General features: G+C 37.0%; 1 protein-coding gene across 4 annotated transcripts in view; it reads left to right on the top strand.

Moving 5' to 3' along the window:
* The window catches only part of LOC105200675, a 180,634-nt gene that overhangs the window by 136,478 nt on the left and 24,452 nt on the right, over window positions 1-19,704 (top strand). For all 4 annotated transcript variants that reach the window (XM_039452410.1, XM_039452411.1, XM_039452409.1 and 1 more), the window contains one exon: window positions 18,290-18,460. In XM_039452410.1, coding sequence (XP_039308344.1) covers window positions 18,290-18,460 — 171 coding nt within the window. The remainder of the gene's footprint in view (window positions 1-18,289; window positions 18,461-19,704) is intronic.

A 19,704-nucleotide genomic window follows, 5' to 3' on the forward strand; every position in this document is an offset into this window, starting at 1 on the left:
GAGCGTGAAAACAGAACGTGAAGTTGTTGACCTACTAACGGCACAAATCCCCCCCGCCGGTGTCACGTGCCGCGGCACGCATTTCGATTGTTTGCATTCCGTTTGATTTATCTCCCTTTTGGCCGCTACATCGATCTTTTTGTGCGAGTTCGAGATTCGCGTTTACGTACGGTATTTAACGGATAATCCGATCGAATAAGTCATCCGATGCCAATATGCTCGGTCTTGAATGAAGAGCGCACTCAATATTTTCTTTCAACTGAACACCATGCGCTTTTTGAAGTACACATGCGTTGCTGTGCGATATTTTACCATTTGATTTATATGGTAAATTCAAGCAATATTTTATCCTTTTCTTTCGTTCGCATTTTATTTAGTAAATAAATTGAAAATCTTTTACAAATCTTTTAGAAAAGCTATTTATTTGACAATGTTCTTTATATTCACACACAAAAACTTGATTGTGGCACATGTGCGTGGAATAATAAGCAATTCGCAATATTTATCTGTTTCTAACTAAACGTGAAGATATTCTTGTTAATAAATTCTGGCAAAGTAAATATGAAGATATTCTACACGGAGATAATTTTCTCTTAAAATTTATCCTCTCAAAATCATGGTAGTTGTGGGACAATATGGATCTCGAACAATTTTATCATAATTTTAGTAAACGTTAATCAAATTTAGTGAAATTTAGTAAAGTTATAGAAAAATTTAACTATTTTATATTAAATTAAATATTCGTTATGTTATAAAATAGTTTGCTTAAACTTCACTATATATTAAATTTTAATAAAATTATAGTAAAATTCTGAAGTTAAGATTATATTGTCCCACGACTATCATAATTTTGAGGGTAAATTCTAAAAGAAAATTCTCTCTCCGTGCAATAACTACATGTAACCACTGTAATACTACAGATACACACAAGGAGAGAATTTTCTTTTGGAATTTACTCTCAAAATTATGGTAGTCTTGGGATAACATGGACTTCCAAGAATTCTACTGTAATTGTGCTAAACTTTAATAAAATTTTAGTAAAATTTAAACGAACAATTTTATAATCTAACCACAATATTTAATGTATTGTTTATATGTACAAAATTTTCTCCTAAAATTTATTTTGAAAATCATGGTAACTGTAGGACAATATTTGTATTTCAAAGAATTTTATACGGTTGTCTCTTATTTATTAACATATACTACACACATATTTTATATTTTATCCCAATAAAATATAAAATATGTTTGATTATATATATATATATATATATATATATATATATATATATATATATATATATATATATATATTAGTAAACTGTTTAGTAAAATTTCAATGATTCTAAAAATAATCTTTTTTTGAAATTATAATATTCACTACTTATTACATTGACATTAACAATTTGTTTAAATATTTGATTATTTAATAATTTACACGCATTAATGAAAATGACCTTATATAATCCATAATTTCGACCGTCACTTTCTATTGAACAGTTTTAAATCGAATAAATATAAAGTAGTAATAAACATATGCAATATCTTAAATATCTTATTTGGTCATGATAATTTTACCATGCAGCATGATAAATTGATCAGTGCACTTTTTATACTATAAATAGATAATATCCAACACATTTGACAATAGAAAAAATGGTGTAGCAAAGCAGGAGACTATCTAGACTCATGATCTAGAAACTTTAGTTCGAATCTTACTAGAGTAAGCATGTTTTTCAAAATACGATATATATACTTATATACAATAAATAATCGCATAACAAAAAATTTTGTACATAGTTATGTATTATTATCTAAAAACATTTTGTCTTAAATTGTAAAAAATTTGTCTTAGAATATTTTTTAATGTTGCGTGGTAACTTTTATTAAGTAGTTTAAAAAATATCTTTAGTACATTTAAAAAACTCGTTAATTATAATATTTGATGGATTGCCAAGCATCATGGTAAAATTTTGTAGCAAAACATAAAATTCACTTCGGATAACAAAACTTTGACAATGATTTTTCGTCTAGAGCACTCTCTAAATTTTGTGAAGTGGAATTTCATCTAAAAGAGTGGAATTCCACTCTAAAAGTGTGAAAATCCTGCCACTCTTTATCAAGACTGGCAGGATTTTCACACTTTTAGAGTGGAATTTCACTCCAAAGATTTTAGAGAGCACCGAGACAATCAAAATTATTGATAATTCTTTCTTTCTACAAAATAATTAACATTTTTTTTTACTAATAATCGCGATATTTTCAAACGTCGTTAATCATAAGAAGTCGGACACGTCTATTACTGTAGGCAATTAAAACCTTTTCGGAGCGCACATCTTTCGCGCAGTAAGTGAAACAGATCTTATCTCGCCTCTCCGCAATTGATGAGGCGAGATTGATGAGGCGGTCCTCGGTTTCTGGCAGGATGACTAGCTAATCTGTATCAACGTCAGAAGACCGCGTAAACTCTCTACAATCGACTGTATACATAATCATGGCGATTTATAACGTTCCGCCCGAGGGGGCCGTCGTTTATCACGGATCAACGAGAAATGGAGCGTGGGCTATACACATTGAAGCAAGCCGATCACGCATCCAGCTTAATCCGCGAACCGTTTTGCGTCACGACGCGGCGGCGAGTCGCGCCGTTGTTCGCACCTGAGCGCGTCATGCCTTCGCGAGTACGTCATTGCAGATTGTTATCGCTAAATGAAAGAGATGCGTGCGCCTGATAGAAGACGGAAAGTGGTCTTTAACAACCTGCGGAGAAACGGAAAGAAGAAGAAGGAAAAAAAAACGAAACTTGTGGCGCTGTTTTATTAAAAGCCTTCGATCGTTTAACTTGAAAACTATTGAACTTGTTCCCGTCGGCAGAGAGTATCTTGAAATCCATCTGCGGAGACTCGTAGACAAGGGATCTCGCGTATCGGAGGAAACGGAGGTGAGCGGAACGCAGGCGTTTACAGGAGCGAACGGTTTGATCTGTGCCACGGGCGACAAAGGGGCGGACGGGCGCGCGTTTTGCTTCACCGATTTGGCGCGAGCGAGCGAATGTCGGGGCGCGAAAATGGGACGCGCCTGTGACGAGAAGTCGCTGGCCTACTAACGGCACAAAATCCTCCGCTAGTGTCAACGTGTCCGCGTGACGAGCGTTTAATCCGTCCGTGCAATGTCCACCGCTTATGATGATACCTCGTTCATCGTTCGCGGATGCAGGTTTCAATGACGTTGCCCGCGCGGAGGAAAGATAAAACGCGCTCTCCGCGGCTTGAACCATTACAAGCCACGTGGATCCGATTTGTTTGTAGTGCAACGTGTGCCGACGAAGATTATTAGAAATAATTACCCTTGATTTCCACGACCAAATTAATTGGACGGTGAAATCTTGGAGCGTATTGGCGCCAATTCCACCGATCGATTTTCTTATAATTGATTATAATTTAACCCTTCGTAGCTGACGTCAAAGTCTGCAGCACAGTTGCTAATGCTGGATCTAAGACCCGCTTAATTTATTATGTTGGCTGAAAGGCTCTAATTAATTTCGAGGGATCAAAATGACATGACTCGTATAAAGAAACTAAAAGAAGTTTGGTGCAATCGCAGTTCGTATTATAAGAGATAGGTCACAAATGAGAGCAATAATATAATGATGTCAATTAGTATAATTAATCAATCAGAATTATTTAGTACCAGAAGATTAACACGAGATACGTGTTTCGAGCTCATTTGCCCTTCTTCAGCATCTTAAAATTTTCAAAAAATCAAGTAAATGGTACAAAACGTCGTAAAAGTTAATAGAAATCGTATACAAAAGATTGTTTAGTAACAATGGAGAAAAACGTAGTGATCATAATCAAGTCGCTTATAACAATCGCACTAAGACTCTATATCCCTTCAAATTGATCTATCAGTGTCATCATCCGGTTATTTGCAATGTTGTGGTTATAAGAAGTAACATCTTAAAATTTCTACCGGTAGTCGTCAAACTATTCAAAGATGGTGAAGGCAGACATAATTATTCTTCCATTAATTGTTACAGTTACAGTTATCTCGTTCGAAATGTCTTAGATAGATAGACATTGTCATCTTAAAATAATTATAATTGAGCAAAAGGAGTTGAGAGTCGCAATTTTAAAAGCGAACAGAATTTTACAATTAATATTTATTAATCAGTATAAAAAAGAATGAATATTAAATTTATTTTAACAGTGACAGTTCGAGATTTATAATTGACGAGTCCAATAAATTCACCGTTAGCTCCGGAAGGATCGTTAATCAAATTTTAATTATTTAAAATTGAACTGATTTTTGCTGGTTTTCAATTGTGCTATTTAAAATGTAATTGACGTTAATTAATATTTATCCGAACGGTTCATACGGCATAAAATAGAAACTTGGAGCCGGGAGACGTGTATTGAAGACGCGCGAAAGGTATTGCGCGCACCAAGCCTAGAATTGGAAGAGCGTCCTGCATTATTGGCACAATGGCCGCAACGAGAAAGATCGATGCAAACGGGAAATTGAATTTAGCAGATCTGACGGAGCGCAGCGGTGTATCCCTGCGCGGTGAACGAACAAACATAATTAATTTCTTGAGTGTCTTCATCCTGGCACTGCGCAACTGCATAACGAAGTTTAATTGTGTTGCCCGACAGTGGGCTCAGAATAAAGCTATAATCGTACGGACAGCGCGGCTTAAACTGCACCCGAACTCGTGAATAATGAGACTGCAGCTTTCGGGCGGCCTTTCCTCCATACAAAAGCACCCGTGCATCACTCCATGCCGAAACTGTGAGAGATAGTTGACTTCTAAAGTTCCGCTTCGGGAGAAAACAATGCGATAGCATTTTGTGCCATAAGAGTAATTTGCAGCGCAATAATCCGTGAGCCGTAATCTGCTGAATTAAATCCACGTGAAATTTAAGCGAGGCAGAAAGCCCCGTTATCTATTTACATTTGTAAAGCTTAACTCGCGAAAGCTCCTTATTTTTTCGGCCGTCTATGACTCGGAAAGAATCGTTTTGCCATTGAGAAACAACGCGCTCCTTCGTCTGTGTCTCGATTGAAAGATTAAAATGTCGATACTGCTGTGATTTTTTTTTTTTTTAATTTCGTCCTATTCGCGGATTAGTAAACGATCAAAGAAATCAGAGAAATGAGATAGCAGCTAGACGGAAGTGTATAACTTTTCATTTATTCATCTCGTTTAAGACAGAAAAAATGGCGAAAAGAATTACAGTCTAAAGAAGTAACTCGGAAGAGATTTCGGTACCGGGAGATTAAGATCGGGAGAACTTAATTAACCCCGAATTCTACGCAGTTCGACGAACGGAGTAGAATTCACGTGTGCGATCGTCATGCGGGTATCCCTCTGGGAAAAAAAAGAAGAGAAAAAAATCGCATCATCTTATCTGATGATACAGTCTTCGCAGTCCTCAGTTCTCTCTCTCTCTCTCTCTCTCTCTCTCTCTGCTCAGCGCTGAAGACATAGCGGCGATGAGGAGTTTCGGCACTTCCTGGTTTCGATACGTGGCCCGCTCGTTCGTCGATTGGTAGAACATTCTGGCAGATGAACTGACGTCATTGCCACGAGCGAGGTGAACGGACGGCTTTCGTCGGTTCCGCTCGTCGTGCCGCCCATCGCCAACCATCGTCTTTTCCTTCGGCGTCCCACGCGATGACGAGGAGAAGCCATAATTGTCCACCGGCTTTTCAAAATCCCCGGGTTCGCCGGTCCTACGCGTGCAAGTCGCGATCAGTTGCGCGATGGGACGTCGAATCGCGCTCAAGCTTTCGATCGTTTGGAAAGTGTTCGTCCGCAGTTCGTAGAGTTCTTGAGTAACAGAGTCATCGGGCGCTCCTCACGCTCGCTAGTGGACTCGTTAAACGACTAACGGGAGTAACTTTAACAATGCGCAGCGCCCGAGTGTATATTCTTAATTACTACGGATATTACAATTAGCATGTGGCTGCGATCGCACAGTGACCACGTGCTGCACGTGGCTGAAAGTAGGTTCTCTCTACGATGTTATTCCGATGGAAAAGTTTTCGCGGAGCTGAAATGGATCCAATCTTGAGGTAAAATTGAAATAAATTCGATACGAAATGTATATACTGAAAAACATCGAGTGTATTTTGAGCGTTAGAACAGAAAAATTGCAAGCTTTTTATTTATTTGCAGAATTTAATAATAACATGTGTTATTTAAAACTTTTTTACGGGGAGGTTATACAGAGTGATAAATATTGAAAATAAATATGCGGACGTAAACGCAGAGAAAGAGAGGAGCGAGCTGGAAATGTGCCTGCCAAAGAAAATATGGTGCGCGTTTAGGTCCGCCGTTGCGATGTACCGGTTGACAGATAAATTACATTTTGTAGAGTAGTTATATACATACTCTTGGAGAAATATGGCGGATTGGAGATCCACCATAAATAAAGGCGAATATCGGGTCAACTATTTTTATTCAAATTTCTTATTAGGTATTTAACGGAATGGGGGGAAATGGCGTGAATAAAAATAGTTTCTATAATAGTTTTAAGAAAAAAAAAATAATACAGATTTATTATGATTTATGTGTAAAGTCATTTGTGCGTGATGTTACCGTATTGAAAGATAAAACAGAGATAAATGTCAGTTGCCGAGTGAAATATTGCTTTGAGAAAAATGAGCGACAGTAAGAAGACATAAATTTAAATATAATTTATAATATCTTGAGGTCGAAGGTTGAGATATGCGAATATGGAACATTTTCAGTCATTTTATAATAATAGTTCAAATCCACTAGATTATTAAAACTGTTGTTCGCAGGATTATTGTGTTTAAATCATTTAAAGCAAATACCAACATGTTTTTTTTTTTTTAAGAAAAATACTCAATAGAGATTTTAAGGCAATAATGCTTATTTTTTTTTATACAATGTTTATTTTTTGTAAACGTTGTAAAAAGCAGTGATCTTATTTATAAAACACAAGTTTTATTGAAAACATGAACGAAAACATAAATAACATTTCCATCTTTAGTTCTATTATTTAAAGTTTAATTTTAAGTAAGATATTTTTATAATTAAGTGAATAATATGTTTTCTTTTGTATCAGAAGATACAGAATATTTAATTACACTAAATTTATATTTTTATCTTTATTGTATTTATTGAAAATCAAAATCTTAAAAGTTACAGCTACAAAGCTTTTTTTTGCTAAGCGCAGTCATTGATTATAAAATATATAATCAAAGTATTGTTTTTTTATTTTTGAATTTTTTTTACATTAAAACGTAAAATATTATATATAATATAAGATGGACATAAAGTGTATCAAAAAATCTGTATATTTTTGCAGTATTATTGTATTCAATATATGTGAGCTTAAAAGATATCGAAGTTATACATTTTTTAATATGTTTTTAACAAAAAAAAAACAATGTTTTACTCTTCTGTAAAAAACATGATTTTTACCAACCTTGGTTATTTGCTTTTCATTGATCTGATCGTTATATCGGAAAACACGCATATTTCTACAGCGAGCACGCAATATTCAGATGCCGATAGGTTAATCAGCAAGTATAATTATATCAATTAGCGAGTACGCTTTTGACTAATAGAAATTAGTCGAGAGCACTAAATGAACCCGGCGAGAGCTTCGAGACAACGAATGTCGCGACCGATCTTATCCGGAGCGCCGCGAATGAATTATCGTACATTGAAAGTAAAGGGTGCCCAAGCGCGCGACAGTAATTGACGACTTGGAGTCTGAACGAAAAATTGATCCCTTCAACGAGCGTTTTATTGACCTTCGCACTTCGTGGGAAACTGTATCTCTCGTTAACGACGCTATATTTTACAGCCAATTACAAGCAGTCGTTTCTAACTGCTTCCAGACAAATGCGTGTAACTTGTAGCTTGGAATCGCCTTAGTAATAGAATCGTCTATTAATTGGCAATTATATTTAATCGAAGATATATATACTTTTAAATATCTTTAATCTTTAAAGCTGATATTCTCATTCTCTGGGTCTCTTCAACGATTTATTTAAAGAAATTGAAATTGCACCGCTAATTAAAATATCACTGTCATCTCTTTCACAATTATTTTCGTAATTGATACAGCGAAATTAAATCTATTGGGGAATCAATTTATTTGTACACGAGATTGATATACGCGCGAGTTCGGAAAATAATTTAATACAAATCTTAGGTAACAAATTTGTTGTTACAGATTTAAATAAAAAAACCAGAGATTCTCATGCACACAAAAAATAAATGTCAAAGTCAAAGTTCAATTATGATTTTCAATTAACTTATTCTGATTGAGGAAATAAGATTCTTTTACAACACTGATTAACAGGATTGAAAAGATTGCGCTGCACTTTTACGTTTAGGACAATTTAATAATTTATTACACTTGTACAAGGAGAAGTTTCTACGTCTTAAACATAAACGTAAATTAAAACGTGCACGTATCATACGTTATTATTCATAAGGAGATACGGAAAGATGGCTCTTAATATAACTTTTCTAGTTGCAACGATCATTAACAATTTCCCGAACAAAATTTACACGAGCGTCGCTTAAAGTTTCGCCGCGTACAAGTTATGAAACTTTCCAAGTTAGTTTCTTCGATGTTGAATGTCCTCGTAATACACATACAGCGTTCTTTCGCATTTCAAGTCTTCAATTATTGAGCGCAACGTCTCGGCGGCGTTATCAGTGCCGCGAGCTTTCCCTCTAATCCACCGGAATCCGCCGGATGGTTTTACCGCTCGATTTTTTAAACTCGGCTATAAGGGATAAAGAGCTAAGAATTAAATCCATTTTATCCACCTCGCGATCTCTACTTCACTCGCGTTCGATCGCAAAAGGTAAGAAGCAATCGTGAAATTTTTGCGCTTCGCGGCCGCATTCAAGCGTATCGAACGTCAATCCGTTGGGTTTCCATCACAATCGCGCACGGATATTTAAACATCTCGATTATTAAATTTTATTTATAAATAAATATATAATAATTTCAGTTACGTGATAATTTGTGATGTCATAAATGTAAGATTCTGTAATACACCTACAATCTGTTAATATTAATTTTTCATATTGTTGCGCCACATCAATTTTAATATCGCTCATGCAATTCTTTTAATAGCCTGCTAATAACCCCATCATTAAAAAATGTTTCGCGTAAAAATGTGGGGCATTACGCGCATTACACGCGATAATATTGCATAATCGGTTAAAGACCGGACAATCAGGTATTTGCATATCGCTGATCTGTAATCGGCGGCATGGCGGTCGTAAATTCTTCTCGTTCCCGAGTAAGATTTACATGACAATCAGTAACTCTATATATATTTCATTCCATTAATTCTTCCGTACGTCCATCATTGCCGGTACACAATAATAATGTGCTACGTATAGTAAATCACTTAACACAAGTTGCAGCAATGCTGAATCATTAATCGCGATAGTAATTAGATTTTAATTTAGACGTTAAATCGTTAATTAAAGTTGTAATTAATTCTCCGAAGTATTTCAAAGTGTTAATATAATTTTATATGTCTATACATGGAATTTTTTGTTATACATTCAATTTTAATGATAAATACATAGGTTAGGATGGACCAAAGATTTGTTTAGATATTTCTTGCAATAGATTGATTGGAGATTTATCATTGAGAAAAAAAGTAACTAGATTAAATTTTTCAACTCGATTAAATTTTTCTAGTTCAATTATTTATGTATTTGATTTAAAGACGTAAATTTTTAACTGAAGAAATTCAATCAAGTTGAAAAATTTAATCAAGTTAACAATCTTTTTTCCGTATAGATTTTGTACATACATATTAGTTCATCCACGTATGTAGGCAGATTGGGGTTAAAAGTGACACTAGTAGGTAATATCCATATTAAAAAAATGTTATGAACAAGATATAAAAGCGTAAAAAGGAGATAAAAGTTATGACGGTCGTTACGAATTTCTATTGCCTTCTTACGCTTTTACCTTGTTCATAACATTTTTTTGCAAATGGTACCTCTGCTATTTTTAATCCCAGTCTCCCCTGTCGCTACGAACTTTCGTTCCAATCCAATATTTATTACACATTCATATAAAGATTAATTTAGGTGTCACTTTGAGTCACGCAAAAAAAAAGATGTTAGTTACGACGAGCAGATATCGAAAGCCGTGTTAGAAAGTTAAGCAAGATTATCGACAGCTATCGATAGAATATAATTTATTTAATGATATCTCTGTCAGGCATCCATGCGATAACTTTATCACTCGATCCTTTTATCGTGCACTGTTAGTCCTTATCATCCAGCCGTTTTTTTTACGTATTAAAAAAAACCGTCCTCTTTGTAGCAGCATCGACTCTCTCGCGTGCAATAAAACATTCATCTGAATTTGAATTGCAGTAGGCCAGCTTCGCCGCGAACTCGTTATTCGATTTGCGTTACCGCAGCGCGATCTGGGCTATCGACCCCTCGCGACGCATCGCCAGTCCATTCCATCAACCTTATCGAGGGACGCTCTCGCGTCCTCGTATCGGATGACAGCGGTTAAGGGCCGAATATTCGCGAATTATCGATCGCGTGCCGAGGTCGCGCGTGTTTTGCCCCCGCCCTTCGCCACCGTCATCGTCATCGTCATCGATGATCCCGCCATGCTTGATTTCCGATAAATCGATCCGGGAATCTACCGCGAATCGCTCCTCGTTCCTCCTCCGTAAGTTTCGGGGGAATGCGGACATCGCCGCCGTTAAGTATCAGAGGCGACCCCCCCCCCTCCTTCTCCTCCTACCGATATTTCTCTATTCCGAGTCCAACGACACCGTCGTTGCGCGAGCAGCTACGCGCTTCTCGGGTCCTTGACTTCTCTAGGCTACGAGCGCCGGTCGCCATTCGAGACTCTTGCCGCACCGATACACGAGGATAAAACGAGCGGCAGCAGTGTGGGCCGCGGATCGGAGTGACTTTGTCGGGGCAGCAGCGCGCCATCGGATTGCTATCGCGGTATTTTCATTCTTATTTACATTCTCACTCCTCGTCCGGAGACGCCGAGTCAGAGTCTGGCTGCCATATCGTAATTTGTTTCCACGATATCACTGACTTCGACATAACTTTTAGTAAAACTATTATCTACTAGGTTACTATTGGCTTAATTTTTCCGACAAGAGGAAATCCCCCCCCCCCCTTCACCGTTGTTATATATTTCGCGAATTTTAGAAAGTTTGATATTAACCTTTCCTGGTCTTTCAATTGGAGATTTGAAGATGCAGATAAATTTTCAATTTTAAATTATTCTATTTCAAATTCGGACACGTATAAAAAAAAAATGAAAATTGGTTTTGGGCGAAACCAACGTGAAATCGTATTCTGAAATGTTGGAAGAGCGTATCAGGATTTTTTCAGATTTTTTAGAGCTTGAAAACCTTTTCAAAAACACTCTCAGGTACCAGTGATCCGGTTGAACTGGGAAAGCAGCGAATAAAATGTTGGACCACGGATGGAAACGTACACCGTACTGAAAACAAGATATCGAAATTTTGACATAATAGCGCATATGAGAAACAGATGCTTTTTCTTATCTTCTGACAAATTTTAATTTTAAAATATCACAATTTATCAAAATTTCGTTTGTTTGCTGTTTTGCACAAAGCTCCCGCGATTATGATCTTACGCGTTGGGGTCTCCGTTGCATATGTTTTACATCTTTTGTGTCTTGATATTGTTGACCCTCCGTGGTCCAACTAGGAATTTGAAGACTCAAGCGAATTTTCAATTTTGAATTATTCTGCTTCAAATTTAGACACGCGCAAAAAAAAGTGAAAAGCATTTTGGGTCAAACCATCGTATTCTGGAATTTTGGTAGAGTGAACCAGATTTTTTTCAGATTTTTTTCAGATTTCAGAGACCAAAAATCTTTTTAAAAATACACCATCAGATTCTTTCAAGAGATTTATATTATGTAAATTATTATTATTGGGCTGAGGATGATTGTTCGTCAAACGTTCTTTTTATTATAGGTCAATATTGTGTGATAATATCTTGTTAAATCCTTTTATTGGTTATTGACCTATCCTCGGTTATTAACCTGTCTCTTTATACCATTCTATTTTTAAAAATACCATCAGGTACCAGTGACCCGGATGGACTAGAGAAGCAACTTGAAAAAACTTTGGACGACGGAGGATTAAGATATAGAGTTTGAGATCGTAAAAGTAATATGTAACATTCAGGTGCCAACGGATTAGAGTTAAAGTTTTAAAGTTTGGAATGATTGCACGCGTGACAGATATCACAATGAATGGCCGCAGCTTTAGAGTCGTAACCGTAGTGCCTAAGTGCCATCTTAGACTCCGTCGAGCTAGCTCACAGTTATTAAACAATATATATTTAAGAAATAATTTAATGCGTTTTGATTTTTCGCAATAACTTATTTTATTTTTCAAATAAATAAATTTTTTAAGTATATAACTTGCAGATTCATAAAACAAATTATGAACAGGAAGAGATAAATATTAAGAAAAAACAGAAATATCAGTTTTCGAATATTATATAAAAAGAAAAAAGAAGCTTATAACTCCAGCCCTTAAACCCACTGACATTTGAATGTTACATCACTTTTACGACATTGAATTCTACATCTTAATATCAAAGTTCTCAAGATCCGGGAATAAATATATCTATGACTGTGATCATTTATTACGCACATTATTTAGCGACCAATTGTTTATTTAGGTTTTTGCAAGTTGGGCAAGTGCGTTTTATGTTAATTTAACTGCTCAGAAGTGCAAGCGGTTCGAAAGCGGCGAACTGGCCAGATATCGGGCTGAGAGTTTCTATATCGTGCAATTAATTTGTGTGTCCAGACCCAGCTCGATTGCACTTGCACACGGTGAACGTCGATTTTGTTAACAAGCTGTACTACAGCTGCGCTACGTCACGATGACTCGCGAATTTATGATTATTTAATGCAGCCACGAGCAAAATGTGCCATCGCTTGCGATAATTTCATTTAGCCGTTAATGACCTGGATAATGTTGGACGATAGTAAATAAATTTCGACACGCTAGACGTGTGTAATTGACGCGTTAACGAGAAATACTTTGTTAGCACTGTCGAAATTATTATCCAGCGCGCACAGGTCCGAAAATGTTAGTTTTTAACTCTAATTAAACAGGATATAATGTCAATACAAGCCAACCGCAAGATTTTCGTGTGTGCAACAAAATATGTATCATCTAGACGTTTCGTTCCTAAATTGGGACCCTTTTCAAGACAAAATCGATGTGCGTATTATAACACACATACTATTTGATTAAAATGCTGCAAATCCGTATCCACCGTTAAATTATCAGCACATGCGCATCGAGATCCATAAGTTAATTTATCCAAACAATTGTTACTCAATACTTGAAGTGCAGTGTAAACTACGATTCGAAACGTCAGCCGAGATTGCACAGTGAACAATGCGAACAGTATGGAAGTCAAAAGTGTCGAGTATTAATTTTTTTTTTTTGTTAATTTTTTAACGTAAACGGAAAAACTGGCAAGGAGCTCTGCTGCTTTCTCATGACAAAGAAATACACGATCTGTTTCAAGAGAGACGTAATGAGCGTCCTTTATAAGTCCTTACTCCGACGTATTGGAAAATCGCGGTTGAGGTAAAAGGAAGCGAAGGGTGGACGATAAAGTCGATCCGATCTCCAGGATCAATTTCAAAAAGAGGCTCCCGACGTGGACCAAGAATACACGCTCGCGTTGTATCTGCGCGACGTATCTCCGCGCGCTCCCGAACCAGTCCCGGCGACCTTAATACGCGTAGACGATGTCCTCGCGGTATCCTTGAATTGTTCCGATACGGCCGCGAAAGAATCTGTCCCTTTCTTTCTCTCTCTCATTCCGACAATGCTCGCGCCGCTTGCCGAACGGACTCTACCTTCTTTCTCGTTATCCTCATCGTCGAAGTCGAGCCGCGCGATGCACAAGTCGGTCGCGCCTCGCCCGCGATCCTCATCCTTGGCCCAGCTTTATCTTCGACTTTGACCTCGTAGCCGCCGACGCGCCGCGTCGCCTCGTGTCGCGTCGCACCCGCGAAATTACGCGGAATTAATTGGCTTAACGCTTAAATCCGAATAAGTGCGGCAGTGCGTTTCTCGGCGGCGCGCCGCACTGCCGACGATACCGAGGAAAATTAGTAACCTGTTGTTTGCCGTGTCTGTGTTTGCCGCGGTTTCACAGGGAACTCGGCTGCCTGCGCTGCAACTTGGAGTACTTAGCGAGCGTGGCAGCGCGGAGAGACCGAAGGTCGAATTGAATTAAATTTAACGGGGCGATTGTGCAAATGAACGCTCTAGCGCAGAACCCTCGGAGGCAGATTTATCTCTAACTTGCGTTACCTTTGAATTAAGAAAGCTTCATCTTGGGACTGAAACTGGGGAGTGCTTTACCTGATAAAAAATCGTGGCTGAACGTCGAACGATCAACGAATTAAATCCAAAATATTTCATAATTTGAATTTTTAAAATTATTATTATTTTTTTTTTTCTACAATACTTAACGCGTATTTAAAGGTGTTATTCAATCGGTCTTTTCGCTAGCTTTTTTTTTTGTATTTTCCGAGATAACTTTACGGAGGCAAAGGTATTACTCGGTTTATTTAACGCTCATAATAAATTTATCGCGCCTCGGATATTTATGACGTTATCGCGATAGGCGGGGGAGTTTCCTTTTATTTTGTGAGGCGAAATTGCGGTGATCCGCAACGATTGCCGAAGAACCGTATTAAATGGTTAATGAATTCGACGGCGGCAGCAGCGGTTCGGCACTCGCCGCGTATCGGTGTGCGCAGGCACACCAATCGATTGTCGTGTGACGTCATTCACAGAGACCGGCATTCGTCTTCAACTTTGGCCTTTCGACGTCCTGATATTCGATTCATGGCTTGTCTACACGTGTCGGCCGAATAATTGCGTTTTTACCAAGTCAATTAACTTGAACGGCGACGCGAAGTGTTACAAAATAAAATAAATTATGCGACAGCCCCGATTCCGCTTTTTCGGCTGCATTATACAATTACATGATTGCAGTTGAACGTTTTATGGACACTTGTAGATTTATCTCTTGTCGAAAGGTTGTCCGGGCAACCGGAATACGATTCGTATCACTTCGCAATTTTATTCATTTATAATATTACTTATTTATTAAAAATTCATAATTATATTTATTTCTGGTATAATTATCACAATGATTAAATGTTATTATTTGTTGTTGCTTGTATAAATACTTTTGCAATTAAATATCGTAATTTTATTTGTAATAATGGTTTTTTTTTCATTAATTAAATGTCTCACAGACACAGCAAGTATATCCAGTTTATAAAGTTCTTAAATGTCATGCCAATTTATAAATTTACATTTAAAGCAAGTGCAATTTTGAATTCCTTCACTGTTTACAATAGCTCATTGACAAATTTGATTCCTAATATTAGCAGTGTCTTTCTTTATCTTGGACTTGTACGCAAATATCCGATAGGAATACTCGTGAAAGTCGACGTTTTACTCGATTTCGCGCATTCGGTGAACTTTGGTTTTCTACTTACGTATCTGCGGAAGGCATGTTTAATGAGGTCTGATAAAATTATGCAACAAAATCGGAAAGTCGAATATAGACGCGCGTTATCAATGATCGCGTTGCGTGTACGTGTAGCATAACGCATGGATTTGCGTTAAAGTAGCGTTAAACGGGAACGCTGTAACCATATTAATTGTAAATCCGTGTTATAATTAGATATATTCATATACATATAGTCGTGATTTATTATTCACTTTGTATTGTAAGCACTTTTCACAATATTAAGATTTCTTTTCACATTAATATATTCCAACCAGAGATAATCTTGCATTATACAATTTATTAAGCTTTATTTCATTATAATAAACCGGAATTAAAATGTAAAGTTATATGTTAATTAGTAATTTAATAAATTACAGTCGTACAATTAGAATTGTAAAAGCATGCTTTTCTCTCAATTTAACACAAATCTATCATATTACGAGCCTCTAAGTTTTTCGTCTGTAATTAATCGCGAGTTTACCAATTGCATTACGTCCACATCTTGTTACACATTAGAGCGAATGCAATGCTGTAATGCACATGCTTCTAACGGTAATCAATAATCGCAATAATCACAATAATAATAGTAATCACGCTACTGGAATGTAGGTACAGGCTTTATCGCCAGATAATTGACTACGCTAACAGTTTACACATTGCGAAGCTGTAGAACAGGATAATAGAAAATAGTATAACGCATGCAGAACAGTTGAATATAATGTAGCGAGATGTAGTACGGAAAAAATGACAGAATTTACGAACCAGTCGCGTATCACCCGTCGTATATCAATTCGAAAGATCAAGACTGGAGGCAATAACGCGCGTGGGTCGATCGATCACATGGGAGCGATTCTTTACGCGCAATAAAGACAAACGCGCATCGATCACGGGGCGTCTCAATAACGATTTCATAATTAAATACAATGCCGCGCTGACTGTGAGGAAACAGCTCGCGTGCTTTGTCCATCGGCGCCGAGGCTCCATCCGCTCGGCGCGGCTCCAATCAGAGCGCCGCGAACGCGCTCGGAGCTCGGATGCTGCGCCCATCTCGCCGCGGCGTGCGTGAGCACGAGCGAGGCGAGTTTAACCTACATATGGTGGAATCGTGATTGGGCGAAGTAAATGGCGAGCGATCTCTTCGGATAATCGATATGCAAGCACGGTATGCATGCTCTTGCTCCTCTCGCGCGGAGAAAGCCGGTTTCGTTGTCCATTCGTTTGTAAAAATAAAAATAAAAAAAATAAACGAGAGCTGTTGCGACGACTCTAGCGTGCGTTTGTAGCGCTTCGACGATTTATACGCACGATCCTCTCCGGTTTCGCGCACTCACGTGTCAGCCCCGTGTTTTGAAAGTTTGATCATCTTTTTTTTTCACTTTTTTTATTTTTATTAAGCGGCCTCGAATTGAAAAATACGGCGCGAATGTTGAAAAATGCATAACGCAAAGCTGAGGGATAAATCTGAACGAATGGGAGGATTAGAGGGACTCGACGTGGCTTACTCGCGCTCTCCCACGATTATGAACTATTGAAGTATAACGCTTCGGCATTATCCTATCAGCGGTGTGATTCACGCTACTTCTCCCATTAGCGCTTTAACACCCTTAACGTGTATGAAACTTTCAAAATTATACAGCGCGGTTTCTGCAAATCTCTAAAATCGTAGAAATTGTATCGTAATAGTCGCGTGTCAGAAATCCATATCGATTGATAGTGTACATACATTAGATTAAACGATTGTATTTGATTGGAAAAATATGTATGAAGGTCTCAAGCGGCTCGTAGACTCAATATTATTGCACAATATTATTGATCGTTTAGAGGTCGCTTTATGATTTGCAATATACCACCCTAACAGCACATGATATCGAACGAATATTGTGATATTTTCCAAATATACGCACGATATCACGATATTTTACGAATGTTCGTACGATATCTAGAATATTCCAGAATATTCATACGATATCTTGTGCTGTTAGGGCATATAAGCGGTTCCTTGGCGCTCAATATTATTTTACAATAATATTGTATAATATTTTCCTAAACAATGCAAAACAAACTCAATGTTGCCTTCGGATGATGAATAATATTGTGCGATAACATTGAGTGTTTAGGCCACTTTAGATATTTTGGAAAGTATACACTGAGAAAAAAATTTTAGTGGTTGCAACTATAAGGGGACAACCATACGGATGTCAGTAGAATTATATAGTTAAGTGGACAATATTACAATTAAGTTAATAGTCAAGAGAACTAATGAAAAATAATTGTAATTATTATACTATATATATTACAACTATTTTTTATTAGTTCTCTTAACTATTAACTTAGTTGCAATAACTGTAATATAGTTCACTTAACTATATATTATAATTCTATTAACAAAATTTATATGGTTGTCCCCTTACAATTTTTTCTCTCAGTGTAATAATAGTCTATTTTAGACTTGATGTCAAATTGATTTACTGTCATATGAGAATTGTAAAGACTGTATTAAGTACATGTACGAGCCACACCTAATTTCATGGAAAATACTTTCCATTACAAAGACTAAAAGTTCACTGTACAAAAATATCTCTTATAATGGGACTGTACATACAAGACTTTACAAAGGCAATATTGAAAATTAGAAGTGGAGGACGATCAGTTAGGAAAGTGCACACTCTGCTCTTTTGTTCACAGGGTATTATCAGCCGGCTGGTCCACTGATACAGCACCCACCGCCACCACCACCAACCCTACCGCCCATTAAGGGGCCACCTCCGGAACCGACACCCACGCCTCCCCAAAACTCGGAGAGTTCGGACGATCTGGTTGCCACTTCCACGACTTCGGGAGGCACAAGTAGCACGGGTAAGTTACTCATAATGAACGGAGACTTACTTACGGAGACTTACGTATGAAGTTTCCCGCACCCAAAGCTCTCGTGAGCATGGAATTTCACATCCAGAAGTAGAAGTATTTAAAAAAGATATTTTAATTTTTGATAAATTTTGAAATAATTCTAGGTGATTTGATTAGAATCAAATGCCCACGTTGCACGCTGCGATACGTATAACAAAAGAGATGAAATATTTGTTACATAATGAGTTATTGAAACTCTCTTTTCTTGTTTGGATGAGTTGTTCGATATTTAGAAAAGTCAAAAGTCTCTACTCCGCCTCTGCTCATAATCAATACGTAACAATGATAATTAAAGACACTTTGCTGGAACGAAAGCTTTTTTTCTATCATTATGTCTTCTCCTTTTGTAAAAATAACGTAATACTGATTGTGAGATTTTCACAATTTCTTACAATTATATAATTTTTTTGTAATTTATTAGTATATAAAGTTTCCTCGAACAGTCTTCCTTTTGCATCGCATTCATTTTTAGTTATAAAATACCATCACTGGCCTGAAGATTGAAATGAATTTTTCCTGTTTGCATTCCTCAATTACAAAAACTGAAGATTTTAGAATAAAATTTGCGATATTCTTCTGCACGTTCTGTAATTGCAGACGATTGTTTAATTTTTAACAATAATTAATTAACTTGGTAATGATAAGTTAAGACGGTAATTACTGTTAAGATTGAGCACAAGTTTTGAATTCTCTTAGAATTTATTTCTCGCAAAAGCCTTCCTCCTTTGATATTGACAAGTGCATTAATAAGAAACTTTCGAGTAAATTTCTGCTAGAAAAACAAGATAATTATATAGTTGACGTGCAATTGACGTGCATCTTTTTTCCTTTTTTAGTAGAGCAATCTCGGCATTTCATATATAAGACAGCTTTGCTATCTCGGTTTATCAGATAGATTTGCCGCCCAGGCAAATGTCGTCATACGTCTCGCTAGGGCAATGTATCGCTAGACATATATCATATCTCGCATTTACATTAATGATTTTATCATGCAACGCTCAACATAACATGGTTATCTCTGGAAATGCATTAATGAGTAGCCGTGCAGGTGCATATTAAGACTGCGTATAAGTGGTGCATGAAGAAAAACAGATCGAAAAAAAGGTCGTATCTAGCTCGACCTTCCATTCCTCCGTTTTCTTTTATTTCGCGTTCCGCGCTCCGTCAGCAATTTTCAGATTTCTTTTTTTTTC

Source organism: Solenopsis invicta, chromosome 8, assembly GCF_016802725.1.
Source record: "Solenopsis invicta isolate M01_SB chromosome 8, UNIL_Sinv_3.0, whole genome shotgun sequence".
In the NCBI taxonomy this organism is placed as follows: domain Eukaryota; kingdom Metazoa; phylum Arthropoda; class Insecta; order Hymenoptera; family Formicidae; genus Solenopsis; species Solenopsis invicta.